Here is a 17,842-nt window from a genome sequence, read left to right as displayed (position 1 = left end):
ATACCAGTATGGCTTTCCAAGAGGTGGTGAGTGGTTTAGTCTCAGTCCTGACTTAAATTTGCGTAAAACAAGATTTAAATATCGCTGTCTATCAGTGAACCCGAACCAAATTTACTGAGCCTGAGCAATTCTGACAAAAATGCTGGATATACAGTTTATTTGGAAAGTATTCATGTAACGGATGTGAAATGGCTAGCTAGTTAGCGGCTACGTGCTACTAGCGTTTCAATCAGTTACGTCACTTGCTCTGAAACCTACAAGTAGTGTTGCCCCTTGCTCTGCAAGGGCCGCGGCCTTTGTGGCGCGATGGGTAACGATGCTTCGTGGGCGACCGTTGTTGATGTGTGCAGAGGGTCCCTGGTTCGCTCCCGTGTCGGGGCGAGGGGACGGTTTAAAGTTATACTGTTACATTCAGACCTCTTGACTTTTTCTACATTTCGTTACATTAGTCGAATTCTAAAATTGAGAAGAAAACTAATTTTCCTTATCAATCAACACACAATACCCCATAATGACAAAGCGAAAACAGGTTTTAAAAAATATACCTTATTTACATAACTATTCAGACCCTTTGCTATGAGACTCGAAATTGAGCTCAGGTGCATCATGTTTCCATTGATCATCCTTGAGATGTTTCTACAACGTGATTGGAGTCCACCTGTGGTAAATTTAATTGATTGGACAGGCACACACCTGTCTATATTAAAGGTCCCACAGTTGACAAAAACCAAGCCATGAGGTTGAAGGAGTTGTCTGTAAAGCTCTGAGACAGGATTGTGTTGGCACAGATCTGGGGAAGGGTACCAAAAAATGTATGCAGCATTGAAGGTCCTCAAGAACACAGTGGCCTCCATCATTCTTAAATGGAAAAAGTTAGGAACCACCAAGACTCTTCCTAGAGCTGGCCGCCCAGCCAAACTGAGCAATAAGGGGAGAAGGGCCTTGGTCAGGAAGGTGACCAATAACCTAATGGTCACTCTGACAGAGCTCCAGAGTTCCTCTGTGGAGATGGGCGACCCTTCCAGAAGGACAACCATCTCTGCAGCACTCCACCAATCAGGCCTTTATGATAGAGTGGTCAGACAGAAGCCACTCCTCAGTAAAAGGCACATGACAGCCCACTTGGAGTTTGCCAAAAGGCACCTAAAGACTCTGAGACCATGAGAAACAAGATTCTCTGGTCTGATGAAACCAAGATTGAACTCGTTGGCCTGAATGGCAAGTGTCACGTCTGGAGGAAACCTGGCACCATCCCTAAGGTGAAGCATGGTGGTGGCAGCATCATGCTGTTGGGATGTTTTTCAGTGGCAGGAACTGGGAGACAAGTCAGGATCGAGGGAAAGATGAACGGAGCAAAGTACAGAGAGATCCTTGATGAAAACCTGCTCCAGAGCGCTCAGGACCTAAGACTAGGTTCAAGGTTCACCTTACAACAGGACAATGACCCTAAGCACACAGCCAAGATGATGCAGGAGTGGCTTCTGGATAACTCTCTGAATGTTTTTGAGTGGCCAAGCCAGAGCCTGGACTTGAACCTGATCGAACATCTCTGGAGAGACCTGAAAATAGCCATGCAGCGACGCTCCCCATCCAACCTGACAGAGCTTGAGAGGATCTGCAGAGAAGAATGGGAGAAACTCCCCAAATACAGGTGTGCCAAGCTTGTTGCGTCAAACCCCAGAAAACTTGATGCTGTAATCACTGCCAAAGGTGCTTCAACAAAGTACTGAGTAAATGGTCTGGATACTTATGTAAATGTGACATTTCAGTTTTATATTTAAAATAAATTAGCAAAACATTCTAAAAACATGTTTTTGCTTTTTGTCGTAATGGGGTATTGTGTGTAGATTGATGATGGGGGGGGGGGGGGGGGGACAATTTAGTACATTTTGGAATAGGGCTGTAAATTAACAAATTGTTGAAAAAGTCAAGGGGTTTAAATACTTTCTGAAAGCACTGTGTACGGGTGACCACTTAGTTAACCTAAGTGTGACCTCTGAACTTGTTCTCCTACAGTTGTTTCTTAGTGTTCTGGCTGAAGGACATCTTGGTATCATAGCCTCCGGTTCCACTAGCCTACAATTATACTCTGCTACACAGAGCGAGAAGCAGAGAAAGGTGAGTTTGGTTAGCTTCTCGAGGTCAGTTAACTTTCTGACAAATTAATAACAAAGTAATGCTGTGCCGTGTGACCCATCATTTTAATGATTGACAGACGCTATGTGTTTAACTAAGGAGCTAGTTAGGCTACTGTATATGGTGAAGTGTGTTTTTCATGTCCCTTTACTAACATAGTCCACTTGCTGCTCCAGCTTGACCTTGGTTAGTCAGGGCCAGGTTAGTCAGGGCCTGCTGGTAGGCCTCCTGCAGGGCTGCCTTCTCCTTGGTCAGGCTCAGCATGGACTCGCCCAGAACACCTATCTCCTCCATCCGGTTCTTCACCTGAGGACAGAAAGGGGGAACAAACAATGTGGTATAAATATGAAAGTTCACAGTCATTGGACTCTGGAGCAGCGGAAATGCGTTCTCTGGAGTGATGAATCACGTTCACCATCACCGTCTGATGGACGAATCTGGGTTTCACAGATGCCAGGAGAACACTACCTGCCCGACTGTAAAGTTTGGCGGAGGAGGAATAATGGTCTGGGGCTGATTTTCGTGGTTCGGGCTAGGCCCTTTAGTTCCAGTGAAGGGAACTCTTAATGCTACAGCATACAATGACATTGTAGACAATTCTGTGCTTCCAACTTTATGGCAACAGTTTGGGGAAGGCCCTTTCCTGTTTCAGCATGACAATGCCCCTGTGCACAAAGCGAGGTCCATACAGAAATGATTTGTTGAGATCGGTGTGGAAGAACTTGACTGGCCTGCACAGAGCCCTGACCTCAACCCCATCGAACTGGAATTGGAATGCCGACTGCGAGCCAGGCCTAATCGCTCAACATCAGCGCCTGATCTCACTAATTCTCTTGTGGCTGAATGGAAGCAAGTCCCCGCAGCAATGTTCCAACATCTAGTGGAAAGTCTTCCCAGAAGAGTGGAAGCTGTTATAGCAGCAAAGGGGGAACCAACTCCATATTAATGCCCATGATTTTGGAATGAGATGTTCAATGAGCACATATCCACATACCTTTGGCCATGTAGTGTATCTGATATATACAGCACAGTAAATTGACTGATCAGAGGTTTACACTACAGGAATGCTGAAAAGTATATCTGCGGGCATTGAGCCACCCATATATACCCCCTTAGCTTGGGTACCAGTCTGTTTAGCTAACATTCCACTCCATGTCATTGGCCAAAAATGTTTAGCATTACAAGGAGGGGCAAGGAGTAAAACGGTAGTTAAACAGACTGGTACCCAGACTAATCCCTCCCTGCTCACCTTGTTCTCTGTGGCATGTCTCTCCTTCTCCACCTTGGCCATGGTGATCTCCAGATCTGTCTTTCTTCAGCTCTGCACACACGTCCTCCAGCTTGTGTTTCTTGCCATTCAGGCTGGCGTTCAGACTGGCGTTCAGGCTGGAGTTCAGACTGGCATTCAGGCTGGCGTTCAGGCTGGCGTTCAGACTGGCGTTCAGGCTGGCGTTCAGGCTGGCGTTCAGACTGGCGTTCAGACTGGCGTTCAGGCTGGCGTTCAGGCTGGCGTTCAGGCTGGCGTTCAGGCTGGCGTTCAAGCTGGCGTTCAGGCTGGCGTTCAGACTGGCGTTCAGACTGGCCTTCATCTCCTCATCCTCAAGTCTTTCCTTCAGCTCTATGACCTTGGCCTTGATCAGCAGGTCACAGTAGTCCTCTGCATCCATCAGGTTGTCCTGCTCCTGGGGGTCAGGGGTCACACAGAGAGAGACTTCCTGTTTAGTACATCTTCTTAGCATCTCTTATCTTGATTTATGGCCTAATCGTTTCTGGTCTATTCTGATTAGGTCTACATTTACCTTGTCCGATCATATTTCTACATGTTTACTTTATCTTATCTCATTGATCCTTATCTTGACGGATCCTGTTGTACAGTGTAATATATTGATGTTATCTGTAAACACTCACTGCCTGCAGCTGTAGGGCCGGGTCATTCTTCTCCTGGATCAGGGCCACCTGTCTCTCCTGCACCCCCTTGTGCTTTGCCTCCGACTTGTCAAACACGTCCTTCAACTTGGCAACTCCTCCTCTGCCGTGGCGCTCCTCAGGAGAGGCCTGAGCTTGAAGAAAAGCAGGGCCAGCACCTCCTCTGCCGTGGCGCTCCTCAGGAGAGGCCTGAGCTTGAAGAAAAGCAGGGCCAGTACCTTCTCTGCAGTGGCACTCCTCGGGAGAGGCCTGAGGTTGAAGAAAAGCAGGGCCAGCTCCTTCTCTGCCGTGGCGCTCCTCAGGAGAGGCCTGAGCTTGAAGAAAAGCAGGGCCAGTTCCTCTGCCGTGGCGCTCCTCAGGAGAGGCCTGAGCTTGAAGAAAAGCAGGGCCAGTTCCTCCTCTGCCGTGGCGCTCCTCAGGAGAGGCCTGAACTTGAAGAAAAGCAGGGCCAGTTCTTCACCACTGTAAACACCAAGATGTTTTACAGGATTAATCTCTATTCATGGGAGAAAAGACTGCACAAAAACCATTCTCCTAAGGTCTGAATTTAAAAAGGAATGACATTTGGGACTAATGTTCATATTTTTGCCTTAATTTATTTATTTTATGTAACCATACCAAACATAATATATACTAAACAGAGTGACTTGGATTTCCGTACAGAATAATACTAAATGCTCTGAAACCAGGTTGTGTGTCCTCCTGGGCAGAGCTATTGGAGGACATTTTTTTGTATTTAACTAGGCAAGGTAGTTAAGAACAAATTCTTATTTACAATGACGACCTACTGGGGAACAGTAGGGGAACATCTGCCTTGTTCAGGGGCAGAACGACAGATTTTTACCTTGTCAGCTCAGGGATTCGATCCAGCAACCTTTTAGTTACTGGCCCAAAGCTCTAACCACTAGGCTACCTGCCACCCCATGAGAGGCTGTCAGATCCTCGCCATGCGGCAAGGCCAACTCATGAGTCTGGAGAGACGCAAGATGTTGGAGGAGAAATAAAGATCACACGTGAAGCGGTTCCACTGGGACGGCTCTGTATTTTGACTTTTCAGGCCCAACCCAAAAAGTTTTTAGTAGTGTTTTCTATGCGAATTGTGTGTGAGTGTTTTGTTAGTGTGTGTATTTGCCCCCAAGTTTGTCGGTATGTACATGGCATGCGTGAAGTATGTGTGTGGTGAGCGTGTCAGAAATTGCTTGCTTTACATTGTGTGTGTGTGTGTGTGTGTGTGTGTGTGTGTGTGTGTGTGTGTGTGTGTGGTCCTGGTGGAAATAGCCTGTTGTAACCTCCGGGCGCTAACTGGCACTTACTAAAACAGGAGGGGTTGACACATGGCCCTTAAAGAACAGCACCTGTCATGTCCTCCAGCCCCATATTAATAATAACCCATTCTCCCTGGTCCCCTTTGTCCATGGAGCCTGGAGTTCAGAGCCTCCACATAGCTGGAATAACTGGCCAGGTAATAAGGGATTAAGTCCTCTGGTTTCACAGAGGGCTGGAGTTTCACATAATAAAATACCCTCTACCTGACCCACAGTGTGTCTCCTGTCTTGCCTTGCCAGTGATTCACTATTGATTTACTTCCCCCAGGCCAGCATGCTTGCTGTCTCCCAGCACCCACTATTGTAAAGCAAATGAGACAATGGCCTGCGCCCACCAGGCCATATTTGGTAAGCAGGGCACACACAGATCTAATTTAGAACAAAGAGGGGTGGGAGGGATCTAGACCACGCCCACCCATTGACTGACCAGTTCATTGGACACATGACAGGGACATGTAAGGGTGGAAAGCCATAGGACAAAGCTTCTCTAGCTACCTTTTATATTCTACTGCTTTACAGCACATTTCTAAAAAGCTCTACTAATACACACATTATCCTCAATCAATCAGGCATATATGTTTCATTATTCCCCCACCTAAATAGAATTTGTAACATTGTAAGTTTTGCGATATTCATAACAGATTGTACATTTTGCAAATTCGTTACATATATGAATTGTAATTCTTAACATATCATACGAAATGGGTGATGGACACAAAATAATACCTACCATACGAAATGTAACATATCATACTAAATGGATTGTCCTGGATCTACGTACAGAATAATACAAAATGCTCTGAGACACATACTGACAAGTAAGTCTGTCCCAAACATTACGACAACCGATGAGGAGTGGCCATATGCTTAAAGCTTCAGCCACAACACCAGGCACAACTGGAGATGAGATCTCAAAACACAAGAATCCAGCTCCAAACTCATTCAGGTGCACCAGTACCAGTCATACAGTACCCGCCTTGGTGATTCATTCCAAACGTGTACTGGGTGTGTCCTGTGATCTCAGCAGCTTCTCCACAGCCTTCCTGCTGTCCAGAAAGGATTCCTCAGGGATAGCCATGGGGTTCAGGATACGATACCTGCACATGATAGCACACAAAGCAGGGAACACGTAAGTCCTTGATTCTTCACATTAATGCCATTTTGATAATAAGATGGTACACGTGTTTGTGTCTCTGTGTTTTCAAAGTTCTACATGTATGTGTTACAGAGGTACTATGCCCATCGTAGTTTGAACTCTGCATAGAGGATGCGGTTGGGCAAGCCCTTCCTGTAGATACGGAATTCCCTCCAGTACTCCGCTACACCGTAACTGCTGAAGGACCTGGAATGGGTCCATGCCTCCTGGGACAAAGATGACTGAAAGAGTCAATCTTACCTCATCCTTGTCCTCCGTCAGAGGCATGAAAGAGTGGAGGTAGCACAGACTTAAAGTGATGTTCATGAGCTGAGTTACCTAAACATCACTGCAAGTCTTAACTACCTCCCTCTCAACTCAAGGCAGGTCATCGTGACTCAGGAAAAACAAACAGAGCACCTCTAAATAATCCCCTTCTGATCTCTACTAAACCACACAACTCCGACACCTAGAGACACTCTGGTAATGCCAGCCTGTCTCTACGTCACTCTTACACACCTTGTGAAGCTGTGACACGGTCTGGAAGGAGGCCCCTTTCTCTTCCTCTTCTCTTTGGACTCTGTCTTTTGAATCAGCAGCTGAACAGTCAAACTGTAGATCACGATGACTTCATTTCCCTATTTAGTGTAGTTTCACTTTAAAATTTGTGGAAATGTAAAGTTGTGTCACTGTCAATAGCTGCATCGCTACTGATAATGTTCTCTAAAAGGCATGCCAACAGTTTATTAAATGATCCCTGTAAGCAGGTGACTATTGTCTCATCTAAGGGGTCTCTGTTTTTTGTCCAGCCATCCTCTGATGTTGTACTCCAGGATGAACAGTATACTATATGCCCATGGACTGCAGGGGAAAAAATGAGAGTAAATCACACAGAAATCAAACCACTCTTCACAAGCTAAATGTACCGGCCCCTCTGCTCTAGCCCCTTATTTGAATGGCTGAAACAACAGACACATACCTTCTCTATGAGGTTGATACAGGTTTGTAGATCCAAGCCAAAGTGGATGAAGGTCCAGTCAATACCCTCCCTCTTATACTCCACCAGCTCCAGGATGAACATGTGGTGGTTGAAATACTGTTGCAGTTTCTCGTTGGGGAAGCTTATGCACAGCTGTTCAAAGTTGTTGAACCTGAGTGGAGCATGGAGAGATAGAGAGAAGGAGGGTTGAAAAGAAGGAGAGGTTTATGAGCTGAAACAGTCAGGAAAAAGACAATATAAAATGTAAAATTTTGTTAGAGGCAATGTGTAGGCCTACCTCGAAGATCAGAAACCCTTCAATGCTCAATAGACCGATGAAGAACTGTCTTGGCAGGGCCGTGTAGAGGCTCTTGTTGATCCGGCTGTCTTGGCAGGGCCGTGTAGAGGCTCTTGTTGATCCGGCTGTCTTGGCAGGGCCGTGTAGAGGCTCTTGTTGATCCGGCCGTCTTGGCAGGGCCGTGCAGAGGCTCTTGTTGATCCGGCTGTCTTGGCAGGGCCGTGTAGAGGCTCTTGTTGATCCGGCTGGCTTGGCAGGGCCGTGTAGAGGCTCTTGTTGATCCGGCTGTCTTGGCAGGGCCGTGTAGAGGCTCTTGTTGATCCGGCTGTCTTGGCAGGGCCGTGTAGAGGCTCTTGTTGATCCGGCTGTCTTGGCAGGGCCGTGTAGAGGCTCTTGTTGATCCGGCTGTCTTGGCAGGGCCGTGTAGAGGCTCTTGTTGATCCGGCTGTCTTGGCAGGGCCGTGCAGAGGCTCTTGTTGATCCGGCTGTCTTGGCAGGGCCGTGTAGAGGCTCTTGTTGATCCGGCTGTCTTGGCAGGGCCGTGCAGAGGCTCTTGTTGATCCGGCTGTCTTGGCAGGGCCGTGTAGAGGCTCTTGTTGATCCGGCTGTCTTGGCAGGGCCGTGTAGAGGCTCTTGTTGATCCGGCTGTCTTGGCAGGGCCGTGCAGAGGCTCTTGTTGATCCGGCTGTCTTGGCAGGGCCGTGTAGAGGCTCTTGTTGATCCGGCTGTCTTGGCAGGGCCGTGTAGAGGCTCTTGTTGATCCGGCTGTCTTGGCAGGGCCGTGTAGAGGCTCTTGTTGATCCAGCTGTCTTGGCAGGGCCGTGTAGAGGCTCTTGTTGATCCAGCTGTCTTGGCAGGGCCGTGTAGAGGCTCTTGTTGATCCAGCTGTCTTGGCAGGGCCGTGTAGAGGCTCTTGTTGATCCGGCTGTCTTGGCAGGGCCGTGTAGAGGCTCTTGTTGATCCGGCTGTCTTGGCAGGGCCGTGTAGAGGCTCTTGTTGATCCAGCTGTCTTGGCAGGGCCGTGTAGAGGCTCTTGTTGATCCAGCTGTCTTGGCAGGGCCGTGTAGAGGCTCTTGTTGATCCAGCTCATCATCCAGTTGAACATGCGGTCGTAGGTGGATTTGGCTAGAGCTCCAACTGAGTAGTTCACCTAAACAAAGGGAACATATAGCTGTTACAGTAAATCACTGACTTTACTCAGAAAACAATATTGGCAATGTGGATAATATTAGCTTGAAGTCTACTTATTAAAAAAATAAAAAATAAAAATGGAACCTTTATTTAACTAGGAAAGTCAGTTAAGAACAAATTCTTATTTACAATGACAGCCTGCCGGGGAATGATTGTCAATCAGCCTTCACTGATTGGGTGGTGTTTCATATTGACATTGTGTTTGCAAAATAGTTTGACAAAAACCCTATCATAATGGTATGGTATTCCAGTTTAAAGAATAGGAATGCTCAGGTTGACAATCATACTCAGGATGTTAACATTATAGAGTCAACGATGCACTATAGTCTGTTTAATCAGACATGAAGTCGGACTGACTGCTTGCTCCTCTCTCCGAACCTTCTTGAACTTCGTGTTGCCAAAGTGCATGATGGACCCCACTATTTTATAGGAACTGTACTTCTCCTCAGTAGTGAAGCCCAGACTGTCCATTGCATACGGAGGGGTCAGGCAGAGAGAGAGAGAGAGGTCAGAGGCCAGAGAGTAAGGAGAGAAAACTTCACATAGTAAGCGGAGGAAAGATCATTAGTAGAAAAAGGCAGTCATCTGTGGCCAACAGTTCCTCCTCCTCATTCACGTTCTCCACTGTTGTCACACCTTGGGAGCAAAAGTGGTAGTCGAAGGGATTGGTGGACATCAATAACATGTATGGAAGATCAACAAGAAGACACCCTGTCAAAAGCTCGGAAACTTGGAGAACTATGAACAGATAAAACTCTATCCCAAAAGCATGGATTGATTCTCATGATGTATTGAGAAAACAAATGGCCCAGAGTTACCAGAATTTATTTATATTTTTAGGCATTTACTTACTTATTACATACGTACTATTTTTAAACGTTGTGTAAGCGTTGTGAACATATTTAATCTAAATGTAGATTAAATAATTCCAACATGACACAGCTTCTATCTTTATATAGAATTGGTTGTATTGTTGTAGACTTACTGCACAGCATGTCAATGTAGGCGTTGTCAACAATCGTGCGCCTCTTGCCTTTGTTGAGAGAGAGAGAGAGAGAGCGCTTGGTTGTGAAACAAAATATCGCCCAAAGAGGGAGAGTCTCTCTGATTCAGAATAACCTGTTTATCCTCCCTAGAGCTCCTCTATGTCATAATGTACAGAACTGTGACTCACATAGATCATCCACATACTGTAGTGCCTGGTGAGGTTGAAGAGCACAGAGGCATCATTGAGGGTGGTCAGTGTGACCATGTCCTAAATCATGTCTATACTTCAGAGGGTTCATCTGCTGTATGTCATCCTCCTTCACAACCAAAATGTTAGGGAGAGTTGGGCAAGTCTGTAGTTAATTCATACAGTAGGTAGCGAATGATCTATCACTTCATTCTAGGGACTCCTGCACCACAGCATTTTAAATGTTTGGTGATAATATTTCACATAGATTCTATTAGATCTGCAAATCTTTTTAATCATAATTTTTAAAAAACTATTGTCACAAATGTGACAACAGTGCACTTCAGAACAAAGTAAAGTTATTTTGATTTAGCTATGGACTGTATTACCTACACCTACTCATTCATTCAAGGGTTTTTCTTTATTTTTACTATTTTCTACGTTGTAGAATAATAGTGAAGACATCAAAACTATGAAATAACACATATGGAATCATGTAGTAACCAAAAAAGTGTTAAACAAATTAAAGTATATTTGAGATTCTTCAAAGCAGCCAGCTTTTGCCTTGATGACAGCTTTACACACTCTTGGCATTATCTCAACCAGCTTCACCTGGAATGCTTTTCCAATAGTCTTGAAGGAGTTCCCACATATGCTGAGCACCTGTTGGCTGCTTTTCCTTCACTTTGCGGTACAACTCATCCCAAACCATCTACACTGGTTTGAGGTCGGGTGATTGTGGAGGCCTGGTCATCTGATGCAGCACTCCATCACTCTCCTCCTTGGTCAAATAGCCCTTACACAGCCTGGAGGTGTGTTGGATCATTGTCCTGTTGAAAAACAAATGATAATCCCACTAAGGACAAACAAGATGGGATGGCATATTGCTACAGAATGCTGTGGTAGCCATGCTGGTTAAGTGTGCCTTGAATTCTAAATATATCACCGGCAGTGTCACCAGCAAAGCACCATCATACCTCCACCTCCATGCTTCACGTTGGGAACCACACATGCAGAGATCATCCGTTCACCTACCCTGCGTCTCACAAAGACACGGCAGTTGGAACGAAAAATCTCGAATTTTGAGTCATCAGACCAAAGGCCAGATTTCCACCAGTCTAATGTCCATTGCTCGTGTTTCTTGGCCGAAGCAAGTCTTTTCTTCTTATTGGTGTCCTTTAGTCATGGTTTCTTTGCAGCAATTCGCCCATGAAGGCCTGATTCACGCAGTCTCCTCTGAACAGTTGATGTTGAAATGTGTCTGTTACTTGAACTCTGTGAAGCGTTTATTTGCAATTTCTGAGGCTGGTAACTCTAATGAACTTATCCCCTGCAGCAGAGGTAACTCTGGATCTTCCTTTCCTGTGGCGGTCCTCATGAGAGCCAGTTTCATCATAGCGCTTGATGGTTTTTACTCTAAAAGTTATTGACATTTTCCAGATTGACTGACCTTCATGTCTCAAAGTAATGATGGACTGACATTTCTCTTTGCTTATTTAAGCTGTTCTTGCCATAATATGGACTTGGTCTTTTACCAAATAGGGTTATCTACCACCCCTACTTTGTCACAACATAACAGATTGACTCAAACACATTTAGAAGGGAAGACATTCCACAAATTCACTTTTAACAAGGAACACCTGTTAATTGAAATGCATTCCAGGTGACTGCATCCTGAAGCTGGTTGAGAGAATGTCAAGAGTGTGCAAAGCTGTCATCAAGAAAAAGCGTGGCTACTTTGAAGAATCTGAAATGTAAAATATATTTTGATTTGTTTAACACTTTTTTGGTTACATCATGATTCCATATGTATTATTTTATAGTGTTGTCTTCACTATTATTCTACAATGTAGAAAATAGTAAAAAATAAAGAAATGAACATCAGTATGTTGTATTCAACTGCAACGAATAGCCTACCAACCCTTACATCTTTGGTCTCCACAGTGGCTTTGTCACCATCTAGTTGTTTAACCTTCACCTCGATGTAAGCCTCTTTCTCACCCGGGATCAGCACTTGTATTGTACCTGAGTCAATGGGCATTTAGAAGACAACAACTGAGTGGCAAAAAACATTGCAAAACGGTCAATATCCTCATGGTCAGCTTCCATACAGTACATAGAAAGTGATGTATGGAATTTGAAAAATAAAATTGTTGCATTTCTGGTGTTGAATCTGACAGTGCCATCAAATGCATAATTGTCCTTGGTGAGGCTAGTGAGACATAAAGAAGTTGCCTCCCGAACTCTTTAATTTAATTCAAGTTGAACATGCTGACAACTCCGGATGAAGAACAAGCACCAGCGCACCTACAAAGAATAAGCGCAGTAACGGAAACACATTGTTGAAGACAGGCTCAAAACTACCGGAGGTCCATTTGAACTGTAAAATGTGACTACGCCTATTCTTATAAAATTATGGTTAGCTGATGTCATAAATTCATGTTAAATTATTTACATTATTAATCACTCACTAATATTTGTAAACATGGTACATGTGGTGTGCTGATTCAACAAGTTACTCCAACGCATGCAATGTGTAAAGAGTTGCGTTAATTTGTTATAATCGCGTAATTACGCATCAATTGTAGAGTGAATGGAACGCGCATGCATCCGGTGTACTAACCTTTCAGCGCACTGTAAAAGTTTGACCGGTGTGCGAGAGTGTCCCTTTTATTGTCCTCCTCAAGGTCAGGGTTGGGGGAGCTACGTCAGACATCCCCATGTGTTCCCTTCCTCAACAGCCTATTGGCTCGGACCTTGTGCATGGAGCGTCACAAAAGGCAATCTGAATTTTTTTCTTTCCCCAAACATATATACATATATACATACATATATATACATATATATATATATTTAAACGGCATTGTTTTACAGAATATTACATCAATGTCTGACTTTTTTTCTGTCATTAATAAACTGCACATAGTCATTTAAAAGGATGTGCCTAATGAAACTGAAAATAAATTAGTTGTTACTCAATTCAAATGGAACAGCAGTGTTCTTTTCTTCCCATGCCATAAAAAGATAAGGATATAGTGTATGGAGGAACAGACTTGAATCTGAAAGTGCAGAAGGTCAGGGAGTTTGTCCCTGGTGTACTGCACAATGCATTTGGTAGGATCTTCAGAAGTTCACTGCGAGTGTGACTGTTGTAGTTTGGGTGTCAGTCTGCTTCTGCTCTCTTGCCAACTCCTTGTGGAATTGTTAGGTAAAACATGTTTTGCCAGCCTCCTGAGTGGCGCGGTGGTCCAAGGCACTGCATTGCAGTGCTAGCTGTGCCACAAGAGATCCTGGTTCGAGTCCAGGTCGCAGCCGGCTGTGACCGGGAGACCCATGGGGCCTCGTCGTCCAGGTTAGGGGAGGGTTTGGCTGGCAGGGATGTTCGTGTGCACTAGCGACTCTTCTCCAACACATTGGTGCGGCTGGCGTACGGGTTAAGTGGGTGTTGTGTCAAGAAGCAGTGTGGCTTGGCAGGGTTGGGTTTTGAAGGACGCGCGGCTCTCGACCTTCTCCTCTCCCGAGTCTGTATGGGAGTTGCAGCGATGAGACAAGACTGTAAATACCAATTGGATATCATGAAAAAGGGATAAAAACCACCAAATGTTTTGCCTTCACAATGACAATGGAGTAGGCTAAAGCGCAATCAGATCTGGGACCAGGCTATGAAACAGATGATTGTTGTGGCAATACAGCCCGTCCAAGTTCCATGTTAAATATTTAAGTTTACCACCAAGTCATTACAGTAATTGCCCGGACTACAAGTGGCATACATTCAAGTGGCTTACATTAAAATAAGACAAGGCTGTATGTCAATTTAAGGAGGGGATGACTCAAATGTTGGACAGTAGGCTTGTGAGGGTGGGACATGGTGAGGGTGGGAACATATCAGCACTTAAGTAACCTATTTGCTTTGCACTCCACTATCAAATTCTAAGTGAACGGTTCTTCTGTGGACTTCCAATCTATGTGTGCATACCAGCCCCCCAAAACAGAAAATATGTTTATTTTTAAATCAACTGTTTTAAACCTGTTCCAATGTGAAAGCAGGGTTCAAAGAGACAACATGTTGTAATGACACAAACTCTTTGAAGGGAGTATTTCTTTATGGTCCCATTGGTCTGGATGTGGTTAGCAGTACCCTTGTACAGTACATGTCCACTTTAAACAATGCCAACAGGTCATCCCCCAGACAGAAATGAATCCATTTCAGTGTCTAGGAGTCCTGTTCCCGTTCCACTACTAATTAAGTAATTAGCTACTAAATAAACCACGACTTAATCACATAACAATAATATTCACCCATGACTGCTCAAATGGAATGCTACTGTGTATTATATCTCTCTATCTCTTTTCTCTTTCAAGGCAGTTGGGTTTGATTGTGTTTGCATTAATTAGGCCAGAGGGTGATTTTCAGCTTTGTGGATAAACCCGTCCATCACCTTGAGAACAAAAAGAGGAGAGATAAATGTCATTGTGTGCACAGGCCAGAGTACAGCTTCCCCAAATAGACCCAATATAACTCCTGTTCCCAATATCCCACATTCCGGAGCGGAGAGACTGCAGCTAAAGTGGTCGGGTCCTGCTGCTGTGAAGTCAACACAAAACTACTGTAGAAATAAAATGGAGGGCAAGCATTCAATACATGTTGATTGATTATTCCATCGTAAAAGATGATAAAGTCAAATTAACCCTCCGTTCCCACCAATTGTAAGATTTGATTCCCATGGTGACTGTTTTATAATAAGTTACCCGTTACATACTACCATTATCAACTTTCTTTCTGTTTTTTTTCCTGTGTATCATTTTTTACTTTGATTTTGTCTCAGTCATTTTTTAACTATGGGGTGAATGTCTGGTAATACTAAACTGGTCACGAATTCCAGGAAGTGTATTTTGTATTTCTGCTCTTAGATTACAGTTGGCAATATGCAGCACATACCTATTTGCTTAGCTACAGTGCTGATACAGGGAACAGGCCATGGTGGGGTTTAGTACATTCACTTTCACACAGCAGCAACATGAAACATCTCCAATACTTCTAATGAATCGTTTCCTTGTGCCAATGAAAACGCAACCTACAGTAAGTGTATCTGGTCTGTTTTTGATTTATGATCAGAAGCTTCCGGGCAGAGAACCCCTGTTATTATCCTCTGACTTTGCCCTGATGTTGATGCAATTTCTGAGTTTTAGTTTGACTTGTTTGCTGATGTTTCACAGCAAGTGAGCCTCTTCCAACCTCAACAGACTCCTATCAGTCATCAGCTACAGCGATGCAGAGACCCAGATATGCAGAGAGGGCAGACTCTGGCTAAAGCCGTCTTCCATTCTTGGTCGTAATCTCCCACTCTGCCGCTACTACCCCCACAACATCCCCAGCCCACAGAGGCAGCAATAACGTGAGCTAATCAGTCTTTTCGCGACTCGGCTGGTAGAGATACCGATGCCTTTAGTCTCAAGGCACCAGGGGCTGGCCTATCCTACGATTAGGCAGTGCCAACCCAGCCTCTTTCCCTCTCTGATATGGGCACCCACAGCTGTCCTTCTATTTTGGAGCATGCTGTGACAGCGGCATGACTCCCCCCACCCCACCCCCACTGACGCCCAGTCCAGAACAATAGACACGCTCAAATAAACATTACAAACATAGAAACCACTACAGAATACCAGAGTTATCCCACAGTCAATCCTTCTGCTGCCACATGGTAAATCCAGGCAGGACCAACTGGCAAGGCCTGGGGTCAACACCAGCTACAACAAACAGAAGGAAATGTACCTCTTGAAACATGGATAAAACAATGGTTACATTTCATTAGTTTGTATTTCTCTAAACTATCCACTTGGACCTTGCATCATATACAATATAAATGGAAAGCTGAAACAAGTGTCTGAATTATTTTTTTTATCACAGGTAAAAATCTAATGAACATGTATTTGTCACATGCTTTGTAAACAGTTGTAGACTAACAGGGAAATGCTTACTTATCGTTCCTTTTGCAACAATGTTAAAGATACAACATAGAAATAAAAATAGTGACACAGGGAATAAATACACAGTGAATAAGTAATAACAGTAACGAGTAAAAGTAGCATGGTTATATATAGGGTGTGCCAGTACAGAGTCGATGTTTAGGGGTAAGAGGTAATTGAGGCAGATAGGTACATATAGTAGGGGTCAAATCAAACGTTATTTGTCACATGCTTCGTAAACAACAGGTTTGGACTAACAGTGAAATGTTTACTTACGGGCCCTTCCCAACAATGTAGAGAGAAAGAAAATAGAGAAATAATAGAAAAGTAAAACGCGTAGTAATAAAAGTAATAATAAATACACAATGAGTCATGATAACTTGGTTATTGTCACGGTCCTGACCTGTTTCTGTTAGTTTTGTATGTGTTAGTTGGTCAGGACGTGAGTTTGGGTGGGCAGTCTATGTTTTCTGTTTCTATGTTTGTTTAAGGGTTGCCTGGTATGGCTCTCAATTAGAGGCAGGTGTTTGGCATTTCCTCTAATTGAGAGTCATATTAAGGTAGGTGTTTTCACACTGTTTGTTGTGGGTGGTTGTCTCCTGTGTCTGTGTATGTTATGTTACGCCACGCCACATGGGACTGTTTCGGTTTTGTTTGTTTGTTCGTTTTATGTAGGCATTTTCCTGTTCATGCGTTCTTCGTGTTTCATGTGAGTTCGTCGTCCAGGTCTGTCTACGTCGTTTGTTGTTTTTGTAGTTTATCAAGTGTATGTCGTTTCGTCTTCGTCTTGTTAAATAAATTCATTATGTCATATTCAAACGCTGCGTTTTGGTCAAATCCCTGCTCCTCCTCTTCGGATGAAGAGGAGGAAGAAAGCCGTTACAGTTATATACAGGGTGTGCCAGTACTGAGTTGATATGCAGGGGTATGAGGTAATTGAGGTAGATATGTACTGTACATATAACCAGGTATAAAGTGATAGATAATAAACAGTGGTGGCAACAGCAACAGAAAAGTTAATGCAAAAAAGTTCAATGTAGATTGTCCGGGTAGCTATTTGGTTAATTATTTATTAACTAACTATTTAGCAGTCTCATGGCTTGGGGTTAGAAGCTGCTCAGGTTCCTGTTGGTTCCAGACTTGGTGCATCAGTGCCACTTGCCGTGCGGTAGCAGAGAGAACTACATATGACTTGGGTGGCTAGAGTCTTTGACAATTTTTAGGGTCTTTCTCTGACACCGCCTGGTATAGAGGTCCTGAATAGCAGGGAACTCAGCTCCAGTGATGTACGGGGCTGTTCGCATTACCATCTGTAGTGCCTTGCGGTCGGATGGCAAGCAGTTGCCATACCAGGCGGTGATGCAGCCAGTCAAGATGCTCTCAATGGTGCAGCTGTATAACTTTTTGAGGATCTGAGGGCCTTCTGAATGGGAAGAAGTGCTGCTGTGCCCTCTTCACAACTGTGTGGGTGTGTGTGGACCATGTTAATTCATTAGTGATGTAGGCACAGAGGAACTTGAAGCTCTCGACCCGCTCCACTACAGCCCTGATGTGGATGGGGGATGTGCTCGCCCCTCCATTTCCTGTAGTCCACGATCAGCTCCTTTGCCTTGCTGACATTGAGGGAGAGGTTGTTGTCCTGACAGGGAGTACAAGAAGGGACTAAGCACACACCCCTAAGGATAAATGGTTTGGTCTGGAGAGAGGTGAG

General features: G+C 44.6%; 1 protein-coding gene across 1 annotated transcript; it reads right to left on the bottom strand.

Moving 5' to 3' along the window:
• Nucleotides 1–1,893: 1,893 nt before the first annotated feature.
• Nucleotides 1,894–6,788, bottom strand: LOC129861503 (uncharacterized). Its single transcript, XM_055932882.1, has 6 exons — nucleotides 6,784–6,788; nucleotides 6,390–6,484; nucleotides 5,484–5,544; nucleotides 4,045–4,516; nucleotides 3,386–3,818; nucleotides 1,894–2,442 (listed from the first exon to the last, which is right to left on the bottom strand). Exons 1-6 carry the CDS (start codon nucleotides 6,786–6,788, stop codon nucleotides 2,339–2,341), a joined length of 1,170 nt encoding a protein of 389 aa, XP_055788857.1. The 3' UTR covers nucleotides 1,894–2,338.
• Nucleotides 6,789–17,842: the final 11,054 nt, after the last annotated feature.

This window comes from Salvelinus fontinalis, chromosome 8 (assembly GCF_029448725.1).
Source record: "Salvelinus fontinalis isolate EN_2023a chromosome 8, ASM2944872v1, whole genome shotgun sequence".
Classification (NCBI taxonomy): Eukaryota; Metazoa; Chordata; class Actinopteri; order Salmoniformes; family Salmonidae; genus Salvelinus; species Salvelinus fontinalis.
Note: the sequence above shows the minus strand (reverse complement) of the source record. Positions and strands in the feature narration are given on the sequence as shown.

Coding starts and splice junctions, on each gene's coding strand:
- LOC129861503 (XM_055932882.1), bottom strand. Junction 5,545..6,389: donor GAGATCACAGGACACACCCA/GTACACGTTTGG, acceptor CTGTGAAACCAG/AGGACTTAATCCCTTATTAC. Junction 3,819..4,044: donor CGGCCCTACAGCTGCAGGCA/GTGAGTGTTTAC, acceptor CCTGACCCCCAG/GAGCAGGACAACCTGATGGA.